General features: G+C 39.7%; 1 protein-coding gene and 1 long non-coding RNA gene across 2 annotated transcripts in view; one reads left to right on the plus strand and one right to left on the minus strand.

Annotated features, from left to right (window-relative positions):
• The window catches only part of LOC124259192 (dnaJ homolog subfamily C member 5-like), a 32196-nt gene extending 15622 nt beyond the window's left edge, over nucleotides 1-16574 (plus strand). The window contains exons 2-6 of the mRNA XM_046693290.1: nucleotides 2346-2427; nucleotides 5400-5456; nucleotides 8278-8430; nucleotides 9127-9258; nucleotides 9911-16574. Of these exons, the coding sequence (XP_046549246.1) occupies nucleotides 2346-2427; nucleotides 5400-5456; nucleotides 8278-8430; nucleotides 9127-9258; nucleotides 9911-10075 (589 nt within the window). The 3' untranslated portion in view covers nucleotides 10076-16574. The remainder of the gene's footprint in view (nucleotides 1-2345; nucleotides 2428-5399; nucleotides 5457-8277; nucleotides 8431-9126; nucleotides 9259-9910) is intronic.
• LOC124259196 lies at nucleotides 7097-24522 on the minus strand. The gene is made up of 3 exons (XR_006893774.1): nucleotides 24474-24522; nucleotides 23558-24111; nucleotides 7097-7107 (listed from the first exon to the last, which is right to left on the minus strand). It is a non-coding gene; the product is annotated as an uncharacterized LOC124259196 (long non-coding RNA).
• Between the last annotated feature and the right edge of the window lie 7 nt (nucleotides 24523-24529).

Raw genomic sequence — 24529 nt, forward strand, 5'->3', positions numbered from 1 at the left:
TTTTGACTTGGTTGAAACATGTCATCGGTTTCCAATTTCGTAGGTCGATGCTCATGCTGTTGATCACTGGATTGTCTGGGCCAGACTCGATTATTTACAGACCGCCGCCATATAGCTTGGAATATTGCTGAGTGCAGTGTAAAACTAAACTCACTCACTACACTCCTGTGAGAATTCTAGTTAGAGTTGGTCTTCAGCATCCCATACTTGCGAATAGTGGAACTTGGTGGTCATGCCTGCTTGCTGTGTTGATGCATTTCATAGGATCCCTGCTACGTGGTTTGATGCTTGTAAGGTCCAGCCTCAAATATTTAAAGACCAAAATTATATTACTTAATTACCTCTAAGTGTCATCATTAACAATATATAAAAAAGTAAATATTTACAAAATGATCAAAATGAACAAAGGAGTAAATCCTGAACTCACATCTCCCCTCCTGCATTTATTACTGATATGGGCAAGTGCATGGATCATTGCTCTTACGATGGATCAGCCCACAATCAAAAGAGTAAGAATATACTCCCAAACGCTGTCCCTCACATGACAGGAGTTGACATCAATAGATTCCCCTTGTATTGATTTATTCAGTTTCGGGCTTGACTGGCCACAGTTTTTATTCCACAAAACCAACATTTGTTGGATAACTGCTTTCATTATAAAGATAACATGACTGATATTCACTGTGTATCATCATGGCTTCTGTGTCATGTGTATAAACACAAGCCTCATCAGAGAAATAATGTATTTTAACACTTGATGCTTGACTGATGTGTAACAGATGTTGTGAGATATAGATCCATAGTGATGAACCCAGAGTTTTGATAATCAGTACCTGTATTGTTGGAGTGGATGCTAGAGGGTTGATAATCGGTTCCTCTATTGTTGGAGTGGATCCTAGAGTATTGATAATCAATTCCTCTATTGTTGGAGTGGATCCTAGAGTATTGATAATCAGTTCCTCTATTGTTGGAGTGGATCCTAGAGTATTGATAATCAGTTCCTCTATTGTTGGAGTGGATCCTAGAGTATTGATAATCAGTTCCTCTATTGTTGGAGCGGATCCTAGAGTATTGATAATCAGTTCCTCTATTGTTGGAGTGGATCCTAGAGTATTGATAATCGGTTCCTCTATTGTTGGAGTGGATCCAAGAGTATTGATAATCAGTTCCTCTATTGTTGGAGTGGATCCAAGAGTGTTGATAATCAGTTCCTCTATTGTTGGAGTGATAATGATAATCAGTTCCTCTATTGTTGGAGTGGATCCAAGAGTATTGATAATCAGTTCCTCTATTGTTTGAGTGGATCCAAGAGAGTTGATAATCAGTTCCTCTATTGTTTGAGTGGATCCAAGAGTATTGATAATCAGTTCCTCTATTGTTTGAGTGGATCCAAGAGTGTTGATAATCAGTTCCTCTATTGTTGGAGTGGATCCTAGAGTATTGATAATCAGTTCCTCTATTGTTGGAGCGGATCCTAGAGTATTGATAATCAGTTCCTCTATTGTTGGAGCGGATCCTAGAGTATTGATAATCAGTTCCTCTATTGTTTGAGTGGATCCAAGAGTGTTGATAATCAGTTCCTCTATTGTTGGAGTGGATCCTAGAGTATTGATAATCAGTTCCTCTATTGTTGGAGTGGATCCTAGAGTATTGATAATCAGTTCCTCTATTGTTGGAGTGGATCCAAGAGTGTTGATAATCAGTTCCTCTATTGTTGGAGTGGATCCTAGAGTATTGATAATCAGCACCTCTATTGTTGGAGTGGATCCTAGAGGGTTGATAATCAGCACCTATATTGTTGGAGAGGATCCTAGAGGGTTGATAATCAGTACTTATGTCAGTACCTGTATTGTCAGAGAAGGTCCTAGAGAGTTGAAAATCACAACCTATATTGTGTTTTATGATTTTTTCAACCATGATTGTTTCCTTTGTTGCAGAGTTTGGTTCAGTCTGTTTTTATCATGATGATAATTGTACCTCAAATCCTCGTGGGTTTCAAGTAGTGAAAATCTAAGACCTCCATCACTTCATTCTTTCCTCGGGGCGACGGGGGTAGCCAAGTTAAAGTGAAAATTCCCTACATGGGTACCTCCATTTCTGGTGTCACGTGATATCATTCTTTCCTCACTCACACTCATTCTTTCCTCAGACATCAGTCTGACATGCCATGATCACTGGGATATTGTTGAAGGCAGCATTAAACCCAATTCACTCACTCACTCTGTATCATACCTTGAGTTTGATACCAATGACTTCATCCGTGCTTTCTTCATCATTTGTCAACAATTTCAGTTTTCAGAACCACAAATTGCTTGGACATTTTTAACACATTTGCATGTTTTCAGGCGAGCTGGCGAATCCCTGTATGAGCTGCTTGGACTTCAGAAGAGTGCAACTCAAGATGACATCAAGAAAGCCTACAGAAAGGCAAGTGTAGCCATTTATAGCCAGTTACGACAAACTCAGATAAAAATATACATAAATATAGACACAAGAGAAATAACAAATGTTAATTTTAGAAATTTTTTGTAATTTTGTGTTTTGTTGTCCCTTAGTATATTATTCTTCACTTTTCTAACCAGCCATTCGTCCCTCCATCCATCCTTCCATCCATCCATCCATCCATCCGTCCATCCATGGCCTTGTGGTTAAAGCGTTCACTCGTCACGCTGAAGACCCGGGTTCGATTTCCCACATTGGTACAATGTGTGAAGCCCATTTATGGTGTCACCTGCAGTGATATTGCTGGAATATTGCTCAGGGCTCCAGACTTGCTGACTTGGATGACACATGTCATCTTATCACAATTTTGTAGACTGATGCTCATGCTGTTGATCACTGGATTGTCTAATGAAGTTCTTGAAAGGCTTTTAGAAGTTGGACGAACTTCTTCAATATTCTCTGTTTTTTATTCACCTGAGGAAGGAGCAAGAATTAGCTCTGAAACATTGTATAAAGGATACAAAAGAAGTTGTTATCGATAAAAACATGTCATGCACTCACTGTGTTCTAGTCCAGACATGATCATTATCAGTGTAATATGGCTGAGTGCAGCTTTAAACAACAAACAAGCAACCAAACAATCAAACAAACAAACAAACAAATTGGGTAGTAAAGACTAGTGGTGGTCCGATTAATTGAAATATTTTGTCTCGACATTGCATAAGCACTACAAGCTCGTTCCAAGAAGATTAAGTTAACTTAACAATGACAAAACGACTAGTCAAGCAGTGAAATTTGCAAATCATGTTTTCTCTTGCGGAAAAAATGAGAGAACACAAACAATTTTGGACCACTTGTTTGCAATAACATTATTTTTCAAAAGGTTGATTTTGTCTCGACATTGCATAAGCACTACAAGCTCGTTCCAAGTCATGATTAAGTTTATCTTAACAACTCCAGGAAATGTATGTTCCTAACACACTAGTCATCCTTTAAAGATGTGAAATTTGCAAATGCATTTTGTGCAATTTGTGGGAAAAAATGAGAGAACTACATGTTTGTCTTTATTTTTTGTGCATTAACAAACATAACCAGGAAAATTTGATAAATGACGCTAAATAATTATTTTCGATGATTGATCGGTTGTAATGAACCAATCATCAATTATGAGATTTACACCAATTCCCAACACTAGTAAAGACATGTTGAGATAGGATATTGCTGCTTCTCACCACACAGGTTGAGAAAGAAGTCAGGACACAACAACCAAGGTGTCATTATCAAAGGAGCTCAGTGAGAAAGGGTCTGACATGAAATTCACAATATGGCTGTTTTATGAGGCCATCATTTCTTTCATTGTGCTCAGTGACTCTAGCATGAAGGTTCTAAATTAAACCTGGCCATCTCTCCCACTGCTGTACATAACACAAGCTGTTACGTTGCTTATAGTATTGATTTTAACACAGGACCCACATACAAGTAAATGAATGAGTGGTAACAGTCAGCAGTTTGTCTGTGTGTATTACACCATAGTCAGCAGTATTACAGCTATGTCACGGCGACCTGTAAATTACTGGTCTGTGCAGGCAAATCAGTGGTTAATAGCATGAGCAACAGAGCACACACACAAACACACAACACACACACACACACACACAACAAACACACACACAACAAACACACACACAACACACACACACAACACACACACACACAACACACACACACACACACACACACACACACACACACACACACACACACACACACACACACACACACACACACACACACACACACACACACACACACACACACACACACACACACACACGTGAATGAATGGTGACCATCAGCAGTATTACAACTATGTCATGGCAACCGGCAGTCATATCAGTGGTTAATAGCACATATATGGTTACATCGAAGATTAATTTCTCTACGAACTTGGGGGAACCAACTGCAAACCTTATGCAGATGAATTGCACGAGGATCATATATCAATTTGCTGAAAAGCATTTGCAAATATCATGCATGTGAACAACTGCATTTTGGTCTAAAGTTTTGTTAAGAATTCGCCAATTTTCACCGAGTTTCATCATTTCTTGAACTCATGACAATAATCTTTTCAGCTGAGCGAATTTGTTTTACAATACATCAGTTCATGTGTAAACAGTACCTTTAAACAGTAAAGAATATTTTGCCAAATGTAGTTCAGAACAGTTGACTGAAGTAAGGAGCTACATTTACACTAGTGAGTCTAAACTTTGGATGGGAAGTATATTTTTTGCAAATTCTGGACCAAAATCTGCTGAGCAGGATGTCAATTTCGCCATGTAATTGTTGTGGAATTTGGACGGTTTTAATCAGTTAACTCCCTTGTTTCGTAAACAATTCATAACAATACCAGAAATGGCGGTTTACTAGTCGTAGTCTAACAGACCAGCAGGCAAGCAAGCTAGCTTTTGTGGAGACCAAGAATTAGCCTGAAAGTGCTTGATAGTTACTACATCAACATACTTTGGCAATGCTAAATTAAATTGGCTGGACATGCTATATGGGCTGGTCATAAAGCTACCTTCATCTAAGTTATGGAAATGTCTCTCTTATGAAGCATCGAGGTCTGTAGCATTATTTCCTTCATATTATCCTGGTTGTCATGGTGATGATGATGATGATGATGATGATGGTTGTTTTGGTTAAAGTAATTTAGGTTGTCATGGTGATGATGATGATGATGATGATGGTTGTTTTAGTTAAAGTAATATAGGTTGTCATGGTTATGGTTGTGATTGTGATGCTTATGGTTATCATGGTTCTAATGGTAATCATGGTTGCCATGGTTATGGTAGTTATGGTTGCCATGATTGTCATAGTTGTCATAGTTGTCATGGTTATTGTTGTCAGGGTTGTGGTTTCCATGGTTGTGTAATCCTAGAAATATCTTGTATTTTCAGCTTGCCCTTAAGTACCACCCCGACAAGAACCCCAACAACCCAGAGGCAGTGGAGACGGTGAGTAGACCAACATGGCGGAGTAGACCAACATGGCGGAGTAGACCAACATGGCGGAGGAAGATGGAGACGGAGTAGACCAACATGGCGGAGTAGACCAACATGGCGGAGTAGACCAACATGGCGGAGTAGAACATGGCTTGAATTGTAACTTTCAAAGGCACAAGCGATGTTTTGCTTTTGAGTTTAGAGGCTTCATGCTAAATGGAAAATCCAGAAGCAAACATTTTTTCAGTTAGGATTTAGTCAGTATCCATTTCTTTGTTCATCTCCTTCACCTATGCTGCTGACATTTCTCCCTCCTGATTTAGAAAATGTCCCCTGTTCTGACGTTTTCTGTGGTTGATCACTCTTAACATGCCAGAACCCCTTCACCACAGTTGTCAGATTTTCCTTGAAGAAGTTTGTGATTGTAAACCAGGCCCCAGCTTATTGAATACCGGTACATTAAATTCCTTTAAATATACATGTTTGGTCCAATGTGTAGTTTTGTGTATATCATAATACTAACATATGATTGGTTTAGTTTCCTGTACATTCTATTTTTAAGACCGATGAGCATGGTAGATTACAGTCAAATAATGAGGATATTTTCATGAATTTATAAAGATGTAATCGTGGTTTACATGTGTCGATAGGATGTTCTGAAAATTCATTTGAACTCTATCTTCGTCTGAAATACCCTGTCTTCCTCTGTCTTCCTCTGAAAAACCCTGCCTTCCTCTGTCTTCCTCCGAAATACATTGCCTTCCTGTCTTCCTCCGAAATACCCTGTCTTTGTCTGTCTTACTCCGAAATACCCTGTCTTCCTCTGTCTTCCTCGGAAATACCCTGTCTTCCTCTGTCTTTCTCTGAAATACCCAGCCTTCCTCTGTCTTCCTCTGAAATACCCTGCCTTCCTCTGTCTTCCTCCGAAATACCCTGTCTTTGTCTGTCTTCCCCCGAAATACCCTGTCTTTGTCTGTCTTCCCCCGAAATACCCTGTCTTCCTCTGTCTTCCTCTGAAATATCCTGTCTTCTTCTGTCTTTCTCTGAAATACCCTGCCTTTCCTCTGAAATACCCTGCTTTCTTCTGTCTTTCTCCGAAAATACCCTGTCTTCCTCCTCTGTCTTCCCTCTGAAATACCCTGTCTTCCTCTGTCTTCCTCTGAAATACCCTGTCTTCCTCTGTCTTCCTCTGAAATACCCTGTCTTCCTCTGTCTTCCTCTCTGAAATACCCAGCCTTCCTCTGAAATACCCTGTCTTCCTCTGTCTTCCTCTGAAATACCCGTCTTCCTTCCTGTCTTCCTCTGAAATACCCTGTCTTTCTCTGTCTTCCTCTGAAATACCCTGTCTTCCTCTGTCTTTCCCTGTCTCTTCCTGTCTTCCTCCTGAAATACCCTGTCTTCCTCTGGAAATCTGTCTTCCTCTGAAATACCCTGTCTTTCTCTGTCTTCCTCCTGAAATACCCAGCCTTCCTCTGAAATACCCTGTCTTCCTCTGTCTTCCTCTGAAATACCCTGTCTTCCTCTGAAATACCCTGTCTTCCTCTGAAATACCCAGCCTTCCCAAGAATACCCTGTGTCTTTCTCTGTCTTCCTCTGTCTGTCTTCCTCTGAAATACCTGTCTTCGTCTCTGAAATACCCTGTCTTCCTCCAAAAATTCCCTGTCTTCTCCTCCTGGAAATACCCCAGCCTTCCTCTCCTGCCTTCCCTCTGAAATACCCTGCCTCCTGTCTTCCTCTGAAATACCCTGCCTTCCTCTGTCTTCCTCTGAAATACCCGTCTTCCTCTGCCTTCCTCTGTCTCCTCTGAAATACCCTGCCTTCCTCTGCCTTCCTCCCCTGAAATACCCTGCCTCCTGTCTTCCCTCCCTGGAAATACCCTGTCTTCCTGTATACCTGTCTTCCCCTAAATACCCTGTCTTCCTCTGTCTTCCTCTGAAATACCCTGTCTTCCTCTGTCTTCCTCTGAAATACCCTGTCTTCCTCTGTCTTCCTCTGAAATACCCTGTCTTCCTCTGAAATACCCAGCCTTCCTCTGTCTTCCTCTGAAATACCCTGTCTTCCTCTGAAATACCCTGCCTTCCTCTGTCTTCCTCTGAAATACCCTGTCTTCCTCTGTTTTCCTCTGAAATACTCTGCCTTCCTGTCTTCCTCTGAAATACCCTGTCTTCCTCTGTCTTCCCCCTGAAAACCCCTGTCTTCCTCTTCCTCTGTCTTCCTCCTCTGAAATACCCTGTCTTCCTCTGTCTTCCTCTGAAATACCCTGCCTTCCTGTCTTCCTCTGAAATACCCTGTCTTCCTCTGTCTTCCTCCAAAATACCCTGTCTTCCTCTGTCTTCCTCCAAAATACTCTGCCTTTGTCTGTCTTCCTCCAAAATACCTTGTCTTCCTGTCTTCCTCTCAAATACCCTGTATTCCTCTGAAATACCCTGTTTTCATTTGTCCAAAGGCTGATCAAGCAGTCATGGTGTTGTAGCTGATAATCATATATTGTTTCGACATAATCTTACTGTATCTGCGAGCAATGGTGATTCAGTCCTGCATTTGGCAGTGATGAGTTGTGTCCCTTTAGCTCACCAGAAACCTATGACAAGGGGTTTGAATCCTGCTTCTGACTGATGTATGTGAGTTTGTCAGCATCGTACCCATGCTGTGTGCTTCAACAACGTGGTCTTTTTCTGAGCAGTCAGGCCGTCAGACTTGCCAGAGATGCTCATGATGTCAATCACTGCCACGTCTTGTGCAAAATCAGTTATTTACTGGCCGCCATCACATAGCTGAAGTAGTGTGGCATTAACAAACAAGCCAAAATATTGCAGTTGATTGTCTGTTGTAGTTCAAGGAGGTCAACCGTGCCCACAAGATCCTCATGGACTCCACAAGAAGGGGTATCTACGACCAGTACGGATCCCTAGGGATCTATGCAGCTGAACAGTTTGGCGAGGAGAATGTCAACACTTACCTGGTTCTAACAAGTCCATGGTGCAAGGTGAGAAGAGATTTTTTTTGGCTGGGTAGACATTCTCATGGGAGGGTAGACATTCTCATGTGGGTAGACATTCTCATGGGTGGGTAGACATTCTCATGTGGGTAGACATTCTCATGGGTGGGTAGACATTCTCATGGGTCTCATGGGTGGGTAGACATTCTCATGGGTGGGTAGACATTCTCATGGGTGGGTAGACATTCTCATGTGGGTAGACATTCTCATGGGTGGATAGACATTCTCATGGGTCTCATGGGTGGGTAGACATTCTCATGGGTGTGTAGACATTCTCATGGGTGGGTAGATTCTCTCATGTGGGTAGACATTCTCATGTGGATAGACATTCTCATCGGTGGGTAGACATTCGCACATATGAGGGTAGACATTCTCATGGGTGGGTAGACATTCTCATGGGTGGGTAGACATTCAGGAACATTCACTGAGGTAAACATACATTTAGACTTGGGAAGGAGGAAAAGTTGTTTTCAGTTTTGAAGAAAATGACTTTGGTAGATTTGCTGTGTAAGAAATAAGAATTTAATGGCCCTACTCTGCAGTGTCTGTACCAATATTTTTGACATCCCAGCTGCCATGGAATTGAACATGTGACACTTACAGTTGCCCAGATTTTGATTTCTGATGTTGATTCTTTGATTTCCACCTTCAGTCTGATTAATTATGAGGATTGTTTGTTTCCAGGCCTTCGCCATCTTCTGCTGTGTTATCACGGGCTGCTACTGCTGTTGCTGCTGCTGCCTATGTTGCAACTTCTGCTGTGGCAAGTGTCGGCCACAGGCACCAGAAGATGAAGGAGAATATGCCAATCTACACGTGAGTAGCTTGTGACACACCAGATAGACAGTGAATGATAATGATAATGAACATGCCCATATATGGACCAACTGATTGACACAGGGTGAACTGTGTTGTAATGTGCATGCACATATATGGACATACTGATTGTTTCAGGATGAACTGTTGTAATGAACATGTCCATATATGGACATGCTAATTATTTCAAGGTGAACTGTTTGTAATGAACATGTCCATATATGGACATACTGATTGTTTCAGGATGAACTGTTGTAATGAACATGTCCATATATGGACATACTGATTGTTTCAGGATGAACTGTTGTAATGAACATGTCCATATATGGACATACTGATTGTTTCAGGATGAACTGTTGTAATGAACATGTCCATATATGGACATACTGATTGTTTCAGGATGAACTGTTGTAATGAACATGTCCATATATGGACATACTGATTGTTTCAAGGTGAACTGTTGTAATGAACATGTCCATATGTGGACATACTGATTGTAACTGTTGTAATGAACATGTCCATATATAGACGTACTGATTGTTTCAGGATGAACCGTTGTATTGAACATGCCCTTTTATGGACATACTGATTATTTTAGGAGGAACTATGTTATGTTGAACATGCCCATATATGGACCTTCTGATTGTTTCAGGATGAACCAAGCGAATCCCCAGAAGGGTCGCCAGTGACGACACAACCAGGATCCACAGCCTCCTTCAAGTCAACTGATGCCATCCCATGCCCCCCTCCCCCTTCGGAAACCACAAATCTTAATGCAGATACCAAGGCTCAGTACGGCTCTGAGGATGCAAGTTGACCGTCCAGCATCTTATAAAGAATAACGAAGGCTCGATATTTTCACTTCCATATCTTGATATACACCAGCAGGGATAGCTAGTGTCCGGTTGACAACAGACGGAAGCTGATTCGTATTAAGCATGCTGACTTACAGAAGACCATTATGCTGGTTCCAATGAAAGATTTTTTCGGCATTCAGTAATTTGTTGGGTCGACAGTTTCTTGGTTTTCCGTATTCACTTTCTCTAAATGCTAGTCTTTTTGCTAGTGCTCTGAATGCATTTACTGTCTAATAATTTTGAAGTCTTAGCGAAATGAATATACTTTTTTCAAATTAGTAAAACCTGGTCAAGAGGAAAATATTTTTTCTCTTTTCCTTGATGGGTTTTATGATTAATCTTTTCCCTTTTCACTGTTTCTGCAGATATCTTTGCTGTACAAATTATGACCAGACTATTATAGAAATCAATTTGAATTTTAGAATACCTTTATGACATCTTACTCATGTCGGAGGAAACAGTGAAATCCATTATACAATTCAGCATGTGAGTGTTTTGTGATAGGCTGTATACAGTTCATAGAAATACTGTTTGGAGCAAGAGGTTTATTAACTATTTAAACCAATTAATTTTGTGTTGATGTTAATTCTTAGAAATTGAATTATTGCATTTTGTAGACAGTTGTAGCTGACAAGAGGTGCTCATAAGTCTGATCTCTTTAAATACACTACTCATCAGAAGTTAGGGACTATTTCATTCTTTCATATCACCAAAGTTAATGTGTTATGACAAGTACTGTAAAAGAATTGGATGGTTGTTGCTGGGTTTGGCATTGACAAGACAGTTTAATAATAGTATAAAGAAGGAATTGGGTGGTCTTTTTATGTTTGGGATTGGCAAGACAGGATAACTTGAGTACTGTGCAATAATTGTGTGGTCCTTGTTGACTTGGGATTGATAGATTTCCTTAATTGATAAGAAAAAGGGGGTGGGGGGAGGTTCTTTTGGCATGACTGATTATCTGTAAGAATATGAAAGAATCGTGTGGTCCTTTACTTTTTTGAGTAATATAGATAACCCTGCAAAGGTGTTTTATACTCGATATTTCAGTCTATTTATTATACACTTTGTCCCAAATAGTTTGGTGGTTGACATTTATTACAGTTTGGTTTTTAAGCACTTTGTTACGTGTGATACTTAACTCCATCCCGCCTGAATGTGAAGCAGGGGAGACAACTCAGACACAGCATGCACAAAGGAGGTCGATTTCCTTCAGTGGAACAGCTCTTGAAGCGGACAGTTTACCATAGCAACCTCTTCTCGGCTTGATCTTTTACACATAGAAGAATATTCTAGAATTTTTTGTGCACCATAAATTTGATTTGTTTCAGTTGACACGATAAAAAATGAAATCAGTGTAATTAAGCATTATTCAGAACGAGGACGACATATTCCAAAATTTCTATTGAAAGTTTATACACTCTTATTTTAAAGATTAATCGGTAAAAATAATCTTAAGTCATCCTTATTAAGATCTCACTAGTTTACTTAACATTCAGATCGAACTTTTTTTGATGAGGTCAGGTGACAAGCATGTTTTCATGATGAACACAAACATTAATCCAACATATCTATATACAGGCAGTATTGTTTGGCTTTGACCTACTTGCTTAATATAAAACTAGAAAACTGGTCAGCACCAATTCTTAAAAAGATTATGGATTTGATCTAAAGTGATCCATGGGAGATGATACTAGTAGTGGATATTTGTTCTGAGCTATTGTCAATTCAATGTAGCATGCTCAAAGAACAAATATGATTACTCCTCCAATAAATGGACATATGTATACTTAAGTTCATTATCAGCTTCCTGGGGAGAGTGCAAAAATATATGGAGAATAGTTTAAGTGTGTCAATTTCTCAAACCACAACCTTTGATAAGCATTGTTAGAAAATATTGTCAAAAGGCCATTCCACTTTTCAAGAGTGGCATAATCTTATGTGGCATAGTCATATGAGAAGAAAGCTTTGTGAAGGTGAGTAATTTGCAGTGGTGTGGTTAGAGTTACCTGCCCTTGGCTTAATGTTTGGAAGGACCAAAACGATGAGTGAAAAGAATCATGTTTCCAATGGCTACAAATCTATTTCAGTTTGAGACAAAGGTCCTTTCGTTTTGACAATCATGTCCATAAACAAATGGGTTGTTTGAAATTGTTATTTTATCATATACTACTCAACATAAGTTAAGGATCACACTACTTTCATGTTACTGTTGTGAATCTGTTATGGCGTGACAGATTAACAATTTTAATAAGAAATCATGTAGTGGTCTTAACTTGTATTGATTAGTATTTAATGGACAGTGCGATAGATGCAATAAACCAACATGAAAATCATGTTGTTATCCTATAATCATGCAAATGAGGTTACCATACCACTGAAACTACTTTTAAACTGGACTGCATTGCTTTGCAATGTTTGCTCGATCTATAAAGTATAGGTTCACACTCCCAGTAGGTTTTCGGTAGGGTTTTCCGTTGTCAAGGTGCTTCTGTAGACAAACATGATTGAGCATTTGGCACTATATTATCAAAGGGTAATTTGCTTTCACATCACAATCATACACGGCTTCTTAGGTAATTTCATTGAGTGATGAAATGTCGTAGGCATTGATTTTTTTAGAATGACATTATTTGGTAAGATTTTTAACGAAGTGTGCGTCATACACAAGGAATAAGAAATATGTAATGCTCAAAATATATTTTTTATCCCTACGTGATATTTACGATGTCGACTCGCACTTGGCTACTAATCTCAGTTTCCTGCTGCATGTTTGCACATAAGCTACCTGTGCTTGATCTCACATGATGAAACTGTGAAGACAAATCTGTTGTACATATCAAAGACCATGATAATATATATGTATATCTATATTATTCGATACCATGAATCCTGTACCCTCTGAATACTGAAATATATGAACTAGAGTTGTTATGCTGATGTTTGAAATTGGTCAGTCATTATGCAACGTAGTAACTTTCTGGAAGAAGTTTTGATAGTACGTTAGAAATTATTCATGGTGTTTCAGGTATCTTTTGTTCAGCATTATTGTTTATATTTACTCTTTTTTAATGGATTTTCAAGGCCATAATATCAGACTGATATGAGATATGGTATCACAGCCTGGCTTTGAGCGCTACCTCTAATCAGCTTTTCTATAGAACATTTTGTTAGTGGGACTTGTTAAGCAGGAAGAAAATTTGTTGATAAAATGTAATATTTTTAAATGACAAAATTTATTTGTCTTAAGAATGTAAACTTTGATTGTAACAAATTTACACTTTTAATTAATTGTGTTTAAACATCATGTTGAAGTATGAGTTTATACCATTAATCAGTTCATATAGACATATTTAGATTGTATCAAATTGTTATTGAAAATAGTGAAATCGTCCTTACCTCTATACATAAATAGATTCATGTATATATGATATATATAGCTATATATATGTTTACTTTCAACCTGTCTTCATAATACTGTCGCACATATCACAGGTAGTTTACAACTCTTCTAGATGCTGAAATCCGCAGTTATGTCCCTTAGCTCTGCCAGGAACCAGTTCCAACATTCTCCCGATCATGATATCATTTGTTCTGTCAGCACCATACCCATGAATCTCTCCATAGTCTTAACATCTGAGACATGCAGTATACATAATCTTACCTCCCACTTTAAACTGCTATGTCATTATAGAATTGAACCAGTATGGAACATGTTGAACACAGATCAGTCACTGGTGAAATGGTAGTGTATGGTTTATCAATTCCTGTCTGCTGTAAGGTTGCCCTTGAAAAAAGTATTAGAACCCAACAAACATTGTAACAGTTTTCCGTATTAATTTTGTCTATGATTACTGATATACTGCAGCCTCATGGTTTTCTATTTTATGTATCCATTCATCTGAAAATTTATTAGTGAGCTGGTCTCATTTATTGACATGAATTTGTGAGTTACTGTCTGACTTATATGACATGATCAAACTCTTGCTGTACAGCCCTGTCAAGCTCTTGCTGTCAATCTTTTGCTATCATACTCTTGCTGTACAGCCCTGTCAAGCTCTTGCTGTCAAACCCTTGCTGCACAGCCCTGTCAAGTTCTTGCTGTCAAACCCTTGCTGTACAGCCCTGTCAAGTTCTTGCTATCAAACCCTTGCTGTACAGCCCTCAAGCTCTTGCTATCAAACTCCTGCTGTACAGCCCTGTCAAGCTCTTGCTATCAAACTCTTGCTGTACAGCCTTGTCAAGTTCTTGCTGTCAAACCCTTGCTGTACAGCCCTGTCAAGCTCTTTCTATCAAACGTATTGCTGTACAGCCCTGTCAAGCTCTTGTTGTCATTATCTAACTCTACAGCAGTGTCATGCACGTGCAGTTAAACCCTTGCTGCATATTCCTGTCAAGACTTCCGAAGAACTTTCTGACTAGGACAGGGTAATAATGCACAGCATGTCAACAACCACAAGGCTGTTATCTTGTGCTCCATTCTTCAACAAATGGACCTGTCCATGTGGTTGTGTGCCCACTGAGATGCAAGGGGTTGGGAATGCAACACCACCAGTCTGTTGAAGTCAGTTGTCAGTAAAGTACAGACATATTTTAGGGTCGTTTTATTTCAGTTGTGCTATATGTCCATTGATAGTTCTCTCTGAGGAAAATTTGCATGAGCTGGTTAACTTGTGGTACACCTAAAATCTGACACTGCCTGATTCACAAATGGTTTGGTACCATTAATAATTGCCTCTTTTGATGCAGGATTTCAACAGGACATTGTTTGTTTGTTTGTTTGTTTCTTCTACACAAATTGTATATGATAATTGTAGGGTGTTTAATGTGATTGTAGTATGTCCCTGTTCTTGAAATGTCAATTTGTGCAATAGATGTGATTGAATCAGTGGACGTGAACACGAGCATCTTCGCCTTCCTTACCTCTTTATTTCACTTGATGCAGCCATTTTAGATATACCAGCTGCATAGCCATCTATGTACGAAATGTGTGCTCTGGTGTCATGAACCATGGTGTTGGGCTGGTGTCATTGCATGATATTTGCGTTTGAATTGTCTTTACAATGTATGTACATTGTAAATATATTTGCATTACATTGGAAATTTATTTACATTTGTATTGCATTGCATTGTATTGTATGTACATTTACATTGTATTTGCATTGCATTTACATTTACATTGCATTGTATTTACAGTTTCAATGCATTTGCATTGTATTTACTAAATGTTTAGAATCAGAATGGGGCAGATACTGTGTCAATGTTTAGTTAATGTGTAGTGGTTAAGTAAGCAAATGTATCCAGCAGTAAGTGATATTGTCAGCACTAAGATGATGGCACCTGTTGTACAGTAGATGATGGAGTAGATGGTTGTGCATGTTGCTGTATGCTCAGAGACAGGCGGTATAGGTGGTGACATGGAGGGAAAAGAGAAAAGAAAACTTAAAACCTGTACTCCTATTATATTTAATCAGAACTGTATGTTATCATGGTTACTAAATTCACAGTGATGGGGATAAACGTCTGGAGGAAAGAATTGGTTCTTGGAGAAATGTCAGAGTATAAGGTTAGGGTTTTGCAGGAGAAAGGATTGTTCTCTAAGAAACGTCAGAGTATAAGGTTAGGGTTTTGCAGGAGAAAGGATTGTTCGCTAAGAAACATCTGATGATAAGGTTAGGATTTTGCAGGAGAAAGGATTGTACTCAGAGAAATCTCAGAGTATGAGGTTGGGGTTTTTGGAAGAGAAAGAATTGGTTCTTTGAGTAATGTCAGAGTACTAGGTAAGGGTTTTGGAGGTGTAAGGATTGGTTCTTGGAGAAACATCACAGTTGGAGGAGAAAAAATAGCTCCTTAGAAAGACAACCCCATGCTAAGTTGTTTCTTGAATTCTGTGTTTTCTTCATCTGTGAAGGTGGATGGAGAGGTGGTTACAGATGGGGATTGATAGCAGAGTTTCATTTCATGTGATTACCAAATGCCAGTTGAAACACATTGTGAAAATTTACCGGTTTGTTTACACTGCCATACACCTCCATCACCTGTGATGTATAGTAGTGAAATGTTTAATTTTTATCAACTTATCAAATAAAAAAAGTGAAAAAGTAATGTGTATGAAGTTGTGCTGACTCTACCTCTGCCCAATATTGTGTAGTAGTGTCTTGATTACATAACTCTGTCGTATCCTGAAAAGAAATAATTCATTTTGGCCATGTATAGTAATCTGAGCAATCATCAGCCCGAGTTCATGTTTTCTACCTTAAAGAACTCCAGTACACTCACATGTGATGGAGGGACAGTGTATACCAAACCTAGGGTCCACGCTGAAACAAGTATTATGTGTTCATTTTAACAGTTTTATTTTCAACTGATCAGCCGTGCAAGGTTATGAAACTTGTGATATGTTGTGTGCAAATACTTACGTCTAAATATTTGTAAATAAATCATGTATATCATTGTCCAGTTGAAGTGCTATGTGCTTGTTTTAGAGTACAATAGGCTTGTGTCATTAGAGGATAGCTCACCTGATCACAGGACAAGCATGAGGTATAGTAGGACAAATGTTGGCGCTAGGATCTTCCAGTCTGTTGTAGGTGATACTGAGGGTTCTGTTCAGTAATGACAAAATACTAATAAAACCACAGTAGTAACCTTGTAAGCTTTCAGCTATTCATAATGTTGTTCTTCTATTTTACAAAAAGAACCTAAGTGATTTCTAAGATTACTGAGTCCATGTTAAAGAGAAAGTTTCCAGTCTGGATCCAGATCTATCATTAGCACCCCCCCATGGGTCAGTGGGATAGTCCGGTGGTTAAAGCATTGGCTCATCATGCTGAACACCCAGGTTTGATTCCCCACAAGGGTACAATCTGAGAAACTTATTTCTGGTGTTCCCCTGCTGTGATATTGCTGGAATATTGTTAAAGCAGCATAAAGCCATATTAGCTCATTAGCCCCCAATGATACTACTATGTTTTGCAACTGAATCTTGGCCACCAACAGTGTTTATCCTTGGCTAATGTTAAGCAGTATGGATTATAAACATCAATTTAGTACACAAAACTTGTTGACTAAAGTCAGCTATGAGAATATTGTTGTGGATGTTGAACAATGGCATCTGAGTCTTTTGGCTCCTAAAATTACCCAGCAGTTATCTCTGAAGGAATTAGATTATTTGACAGTGTGCTAGATAGCCTGCCTAATTACCTTAATGCTTAATTAATGTATTCCACATCATCAGAGATAAGTCATCAGGACCTTGTTGGTCATTTAAGAGTCAATCCAACAAAAAGAAAAATTAACATTTTACTGGACTTTCAGACTTTTAAGTACATTTGGGATACTTTTGAAAACTCAGAGAATAGAAACATTCCACACTAAAGTTGATGAAAACCATGATCACAAATGAGATCTATTCTCAAGAGTTAGATCCATTCTTAAGACTTGTGTTCTCTGACACTGCTTGGATCCTATTCTTGGATTAACTGCACCCTGGCACAACTTCACCATGTTTATTCTCGATAAGAGCATGGAGCTCGTTCTCTCCTCAAAGGACAATGTCTATGTAATCGTCACTAATGCTTTGCTGATTAACATGCTTTTTAATGTAAAGATATTTTTTCTGATCCATGACAGTTAATCATGTTAAGGGTTGGCTTTGCTATTGTTTTAAATTATCTAAGCATAATGTAAGATCATGTGCATGAAACACTTGTCATTTCTAATGTCTGTTTTGACTTCAAGAAGCCACTGGCGTGATAGCACTGGGTTTTGTTTTGTACTACTGCGCTTGCTTGTCCCTCACTTTGTGTTTCATGTTTTTGTTGTGCCTGTAATCTGTAGCTCAGTCTTGGCATTTAGAGTATAGAATATATTTAAATATCAGAGAGTAAAGAAATATATTAGAACTTGGTTCTGTGTATTGTGTCCCTAACATACTTTGAGCACTGTAATGATTTGCTGTGAAACAGTGAAGGTACTGCTTCCATGATGGTTCTGATCACAGTTTCATGTTGTCATGAAACTCTAAGACATCAATCCTCTTGAGATCACTTCAGAAGACATAGGACAACGTAGGCTGCTACAGAGCTGAAGTCCCATCTTATGTTCCAGGACAATATGTGAATCTCACCAGTCCAGTTCCTACCGTAACATTTCTGAATAATACTTAACCTAGTGTATCAGTAGAGAACCGATCTTAGATGTATGTCTTCGTTTTATTCTTTTCAGACTACCAATGTAATATGGTTTCTTTATCATTTGGTGATTTTGGGGGTGGTAGGGTAGCCTAATGGTTAATGCGTTTGCTTGTGATGCAGAAGACCCGGGTTTGATTCCCCACATGTGTACAATGTGTGAAGCCCATCTCTGGTGGCCCAGCTGTTTGTTGCTGGTATATTGCTAAAAGCGGTGTGAAATCATACTCACAGACTCAGTCACATTGGTGATTTTGTGGTTTTAGGAGTATTTTGTGGTAACCCATGACATCTACTTGAAGCTGGTCTCATGCAGTTGGGTAAGCGTCCAGCATCTAATACAATCCTGTAGTTGCTGTATCGAAACACTATCAACGAACCTAAAGTCAACCCATTTTGTTTATTAGTGATCTGAATTAGTTCATTCTTTATCATAACCTTTTGGTTATCTCCCCTGCTGACCAGCGGACCAGCAACCGTAGCAAGGTAATGGCTGGATCTTGTATCTGTATTGCTTTGTGTTGAGGTTGGGCCAGTAACCCTAGCAACGTAACGGAAGGATCTTGTATCTGTATTGCTTTGTGTTGAGGTTGGGCCAGTAACCCTAGCAACGTAACGGAAGGATCTTGTATCTGTATTGCTTTGTGTTGAGGTTGGGCCAGTAACCCTAGCAACGTAACGGCAGGATCTTGTATCTGTATTGCTTTGTGTTGAGGTTGGGCCAGTAACCCTAGCAACGTAACGGAAGGATCTTGTATCTGTATTGCTTTGTGTTGAGGTTGGGCCAGTAACCCTAGCAACGTAACGGCAGGATCTTGTATCTGTATTGCTTTGTGTTGAGGTTGGGCCAGTAACCCTAGCAACGTAACGGCAGGATCTTGTATCTGTATTGCTTTGTGTTGAGGTTGGGCCAGTAACCCTAGCAACGTAACGGAAGGATCTTGTATCTGTATTGCTTTGTGTTGAGGTTGGGCCAGTAACCCTAGCAACGTAACGGCAGGATCTTGTATCTGTATTGCTTTGTGTTGAGGTTGGGCCAGTAACCCTAGCAACGTAACGGAAGGATCTTGTATCTGTATTGCTTTGTGTTGAGGTTGGGCCAGTAACCCTAGCAACGTAACGGAAGGATCTTGTATCTGTATTGCTTTGTGTTGAGGTTGGGCCAGTAACCCTAGCAACGTAACGGAAGGATCTTGTATCTGTATTGCTTTGTGTTGAGGTTGGGCCAGTAACCCTAGCAACGTAGCGGCAGGATCTTGTATCTGTATTGCTTTGTGTTGAGGTTGGGCCAGTAACCCTAGCAACGTAGCGGCAGGATATGCAGAGATGCCAACCCTTAGGCTTTAGGCGTAATTATTACGATTTTGACCATTAAATTACGCCATTACACTTAATCTGCGAAAATTACGCTTTTCTACTCGTTTTTGGAAACTCAGGGAAGTGTTTTGTAATGCACAGGTACAGGGGTGCAGAAATGGCCTTGCACCGATAGGAATCGCTTACTCTTGGCATCGCACTCATTCCAATTAACTTGCAAGGAATTAAAGTATGTTGAGTCACATGACCAACAATTTTCGATGTATGGAGATTCATAATGATTGGTCACATGTGTTTCTGTCTAGAATCTTCCTTTCGTGATAACGTGTACCATGTTGAAGCGATCGGCAGACAACTATTACACTTTTTAGGTCCAAATTACACTTTTTGACCTCTAGTATTACACTTAGGCCCCAAATAGGGTTGGCATCTCAGGATATGGTTGATAATGGTGATGTAGCGGAGTACCTGCCTGGGTCTTCAGTAAGCAGTACCTTCACTGTCTGTACTTCCTATGTTGTTCTCAGTGTTCTGTGTTGTCTCTGTGGCTTTGTCATAGGTAGCGCTCCGTGTCCGCGAGAGAGTGTGACGCTTTGTGAAATGGCGGAGTGGTAATGTCAGGAAGTGCTCATGAAGCTAATAAAGGGATGATCCTTTACTGTGTTGCTTGTTTGTTTTCTTTAACTATTTGGTATGGTGGACCTTCCCTTTTTGTAGGACTGAGCACCGAATCCTTTCAGGTGCAGAATTTGATGTTCGAAGTTGCGTCCCTTTGTTCAGCCAGAATCCGCTGAATACATGCTTGCAAATCCCAGTCCCTTTCCTTTTGTATACAACACACTTTAGATGCATAACCCCTTTTTTGTAACATTTAGCATTAGCATAAGATATTCATATAGCGCACATATCCACACAACTAGTACATGCTCAAGGCGCTTTTCCCTCGTTCAGTGGATGTCAATCTCAACGGCACATCGTATTATCAATCTCAACTCCCTGGGGATCATACAACTCTTGCAGCCACTAGGCACACCAAGTTATTGTGGCTTTCCCATCCTTACGAGGTACCCATTCACAGCTGGGTGGACTGGGACACATAGTCACAGTACTTTGTCCTAATTTACTGCACGTTGCTGTACCCACAACTAAGTGTTTGCACATAGTCATGTGGCCAAAATGTGGTCATTTCCTTTTAAGTGCACAGGGTTGTGTACTGTACACTAGGGGTTGTGACAACACTGAAAGAGTCTGCACACAAAGTTGACTCCAAGGTTTTTACACCTGTATTTTCACAAAATATGCATCATGTCGGAAAGCGCTCGTAAAATCTTCAAATCAACATCGCCATCACAACCAACCCCACCACCAGCATCATCATCATCAACGATGTCGCTATAGGGGTTTGAATCTCATGCAATGTGTTTTGAGTTTGACTGCCAAGATTGCTGTCTTCTTGTATTAAGTGTAGCGCTACGACATTCGTAAGATAATGGTAAATCATACAGGTCGTAACTTTACGAACACTTGGTGGATCGGAACCCAGAAGATGTCCAGGAATTCCCCGCTCCTTACGAAAATTTAAGTTCTGTTAACGCAAAACTGACATTTTATAAACAACTTAAACCTCCAGTTTGGCATGTGTCCCCTATTCACACAAACCCGAGTCCCAAGGAGGGCAGGCATGTCGAAAAAGGCGACCTCTTAAACACCTAAGACCCGTGGAGGTCCGGGTTAGAATATTGATCTTTAGTAACCCATGCTTGTCGTAAGAGGCGACACGGAATCGGGTGGTCAGGCTCACTGACTTGGTTGACACATGTCATCGGTTCCCAATTGCGTAGATCGATGCTCATGCTGTTGATCACTGGATTTTCTGGTCCAGACTCAATTATTTACAGACCTCTGCCATATAGCTGAAATATTGCAAAGTGCGGCATAAAACTAAACTCACTCCTTTTCAAGTGAAATTCGATTATGAGTGTTCATAGTGTGTCAGTATATTATAATGAACATTTTATATTAGTTATGTATCTAGTGTCTGTGTCTAGCCCTTGAAAGTCTGCTTAAAGGCGCTTTTGGAAAGAAACCAGCTCTGACAAAGGGTATTCAGTTGTATGCCAATTTTAAGAATCCATTTTCAAGCCAGCCTTAAAGGTTATGTGGACAGTAGACCTATTCTTTGGTGATTCTCTATGGGAGTACAGGTCCTCAGTCACCTCCTGTTGGAAATGGGTCAGGATAAGAGCTTATGCTGATTACAGTTTGGTAGATTGATGCTCATAATGTCAATCACTGGATTGTCTGTGCTGTGCTATGCATTCTCCCTTCCTCCATCGGCCGCCTCCGTGGTGTAGTGGTTAGAGCGTCCGCCCGGAGAGCGGAAGGTCGCGGGTTTGATCCCCGACCGCGTCATACCAAAAGACGTTAAAATATGGTACTTGTTGGTCCCTGCCTGGCACTCGGCTTTAATGGGTACAACAAGGTCTGGTCGGCTTGGAGTCAGTATAATGTGTCTGAGTGGGGTATTCATGCTTTACTGCGGCATGGTATCTCAGTGGGCTAGCACTATAAAACCAGCTTCAGTCTGGGCTAGTACAAGCAGCCGCACATACACATACACACGCATGCACGTCGTCATATGAGCGAAATATTCTCCAGCGCGACGTTAAACCCAATTTCACCTCACCTCACCCTTCCTCCACCCCTTAGTCAGAATACAGACTTGAAGAGAGTCAGAGGGTAAGCCTTAATGGTTAAAGTGTCCGCTCATCACGCTAAAGATCCGGATTCCATTCCCCATATGGGTACAATGTGTGAAGCCAGTTTCTGGAGTCCCCTCCATGATGTTGCTGAAATATTGCTTAAAGCGGCGTAAAAATCCCTCGCTCACCTAAGGGGTAAAGAGGACGTTGGGTTTAAGTTTTAGTATCACCACAAGGTTTTGGCATGATGTGTGTTGAAAGCAGGACAGGGAAGGATGAAAGGGTTGATGCAGTTCTCAGACTATTACCGCTTTGGTTAAACCAATATAGGCCAGGAGAGTTAGAGTTTGACCCCCAAAATTGCATAAGAAATACATTCAGCTGTTTTGTACTCAGACAACATCAGTGAACACCATAGTAGAAGTCTTCATCGAGGAAAAAATATTATAATTTGACTCAAATTAAGTAAGTAATTCACAGACATTTTCAAAAAGTTGGATATAGTACTGTTAAAAGATATTCAGGTTGTGACATATCAATTTAAAGCTTATGACAAAACAGAGCCACTTATTACCTAACCAGCATAAGAAAATATACTAAACCCTCAATAATTAAGTCTTAATTTATTTCGAATTAATTAGTATAATTACAGACAAAATTTATCCTTGTAACTATTCTTTTGAAAGGTGATATCAGTCAATCTGTGATAAGTGTAATAATTGTTATATACATGTAATCTGCAATACTTTTTTACACTATGAATGAGATTAGAAATTTATGAAATATTTCCAATTGGTAAAAATTATTAATCAGATCAGATAATCAGAGATGTGAACTCACTCACCTAAGGGGAAATGAGAACGTTGGGTTAAAGTTTTCGTGTCACCACAAGGTGTAGGCACGATGTGGGTTGAAAGCAGGACAGGGAAGGATGAAAGAAGTGATGCAGGACTTAATAGTCAATAACAAACCAGCACTTAACCATACACTGATACACCTACACTCAGAAGCTGTACATGGTGCTACTTGTACTAAGCAATTTGAAATTTTTCACTTATCAGCACACCATCAATAAAGACGTCATGATTAGTTATGACTAATGTTGAACGGTATTAAACTACAACTTGAAACAAACAACTTAATACACATATTGGGACGTCAGAATGAAGTTACAAATGATCAGTTCTAGATGCTTCCATGGCAACCAGACGAAACGGGCAGCTGATGACACTTCACTACTCGATGTCTATGAGTACAGACACAAAAACGCGTTTGGACCTTTTGGTTTACATTTGTGTTTACAATGTCGATAAACATAATGTGTTGCCAATTTCCGAGTGTTATTGAGTATTTGAAGCACATGATGTTTATCTCCAAAATAAGATAAGATAAGATAGGTGTCCGGTGTCTATGACTCTTGCTATGGTAAGGTGTCACTTCAACCAGTTTTTAACATGGTGGGTTGAAATTATTGGAACCCAGAAATGTTCGTATCCTAACCACGTTACACCAAAATACCACAGTTTCTCAAAGAATTCTCTCCATGGAATAAATTTGGTTGTTTTTTGCCAAGTTTGGAAGAATCTTGACTTTGGATTTCAGCAGACATCAAGTAGAGCTGCTTCAACAATGCCATCAACAGCAGGAGGCGTAGGATCATTGGCTCAACTTTCTCAGATAGTCATGCTTAAGTGGACGAGATGATACACTTTCTTCTTAAGTTCAACAAGGTTTTCCTTAATAGAATATGGACCTGTACAAAGCATCAGAATCGTTCTGTTCCAACTGAAAATACAGATTTGAATTCAGTGTGATTAAGGCATTGAAATGCATTTTATTCAGCGTTTCTGTACCTGTGTAACGGTAACAAAATTTCCACCATAAGTGACATTTGTGCCACGGGTACGTATCAGGGCGTAATTTTCACCACAGTACGATTCACGACAAGCGTCTTTGGTCGACGCCACCTTGCATTCTGCTCTAAGGGAGGTAACTCTCATCGCAACATTATCATCATCTTAAAACGCCAAAGGAATTATCTCCCCTAGATCGTTTTCCTGTCTTCAAATACAAATACACGTATTGAAATTCAATATTTGAACAAGCAGAACAATGTTACTTCAAACGTATCTCGACTTCTGGCTCACCTCTCTTGCCATTCACACCAAAACACAGTCGTTCCCACTATACCGCAAAGTCTCCT

Source organism: Haliotis rubra, unplaced genomic scaffold, assembly GCF_003918875.1.
Source record: "Haliotis rubra isolate DU_JTF1 unplaced genomic scaffold, ASM391887v1 Scf712, whole genome shotgun sequence".
NCBI classification, from domain to species: Eukaryota; Metazoa; Mollusca; class Gastropoda; order Lepetellida; family Haliotidae; genus Haliotis; species Haliotis rubra.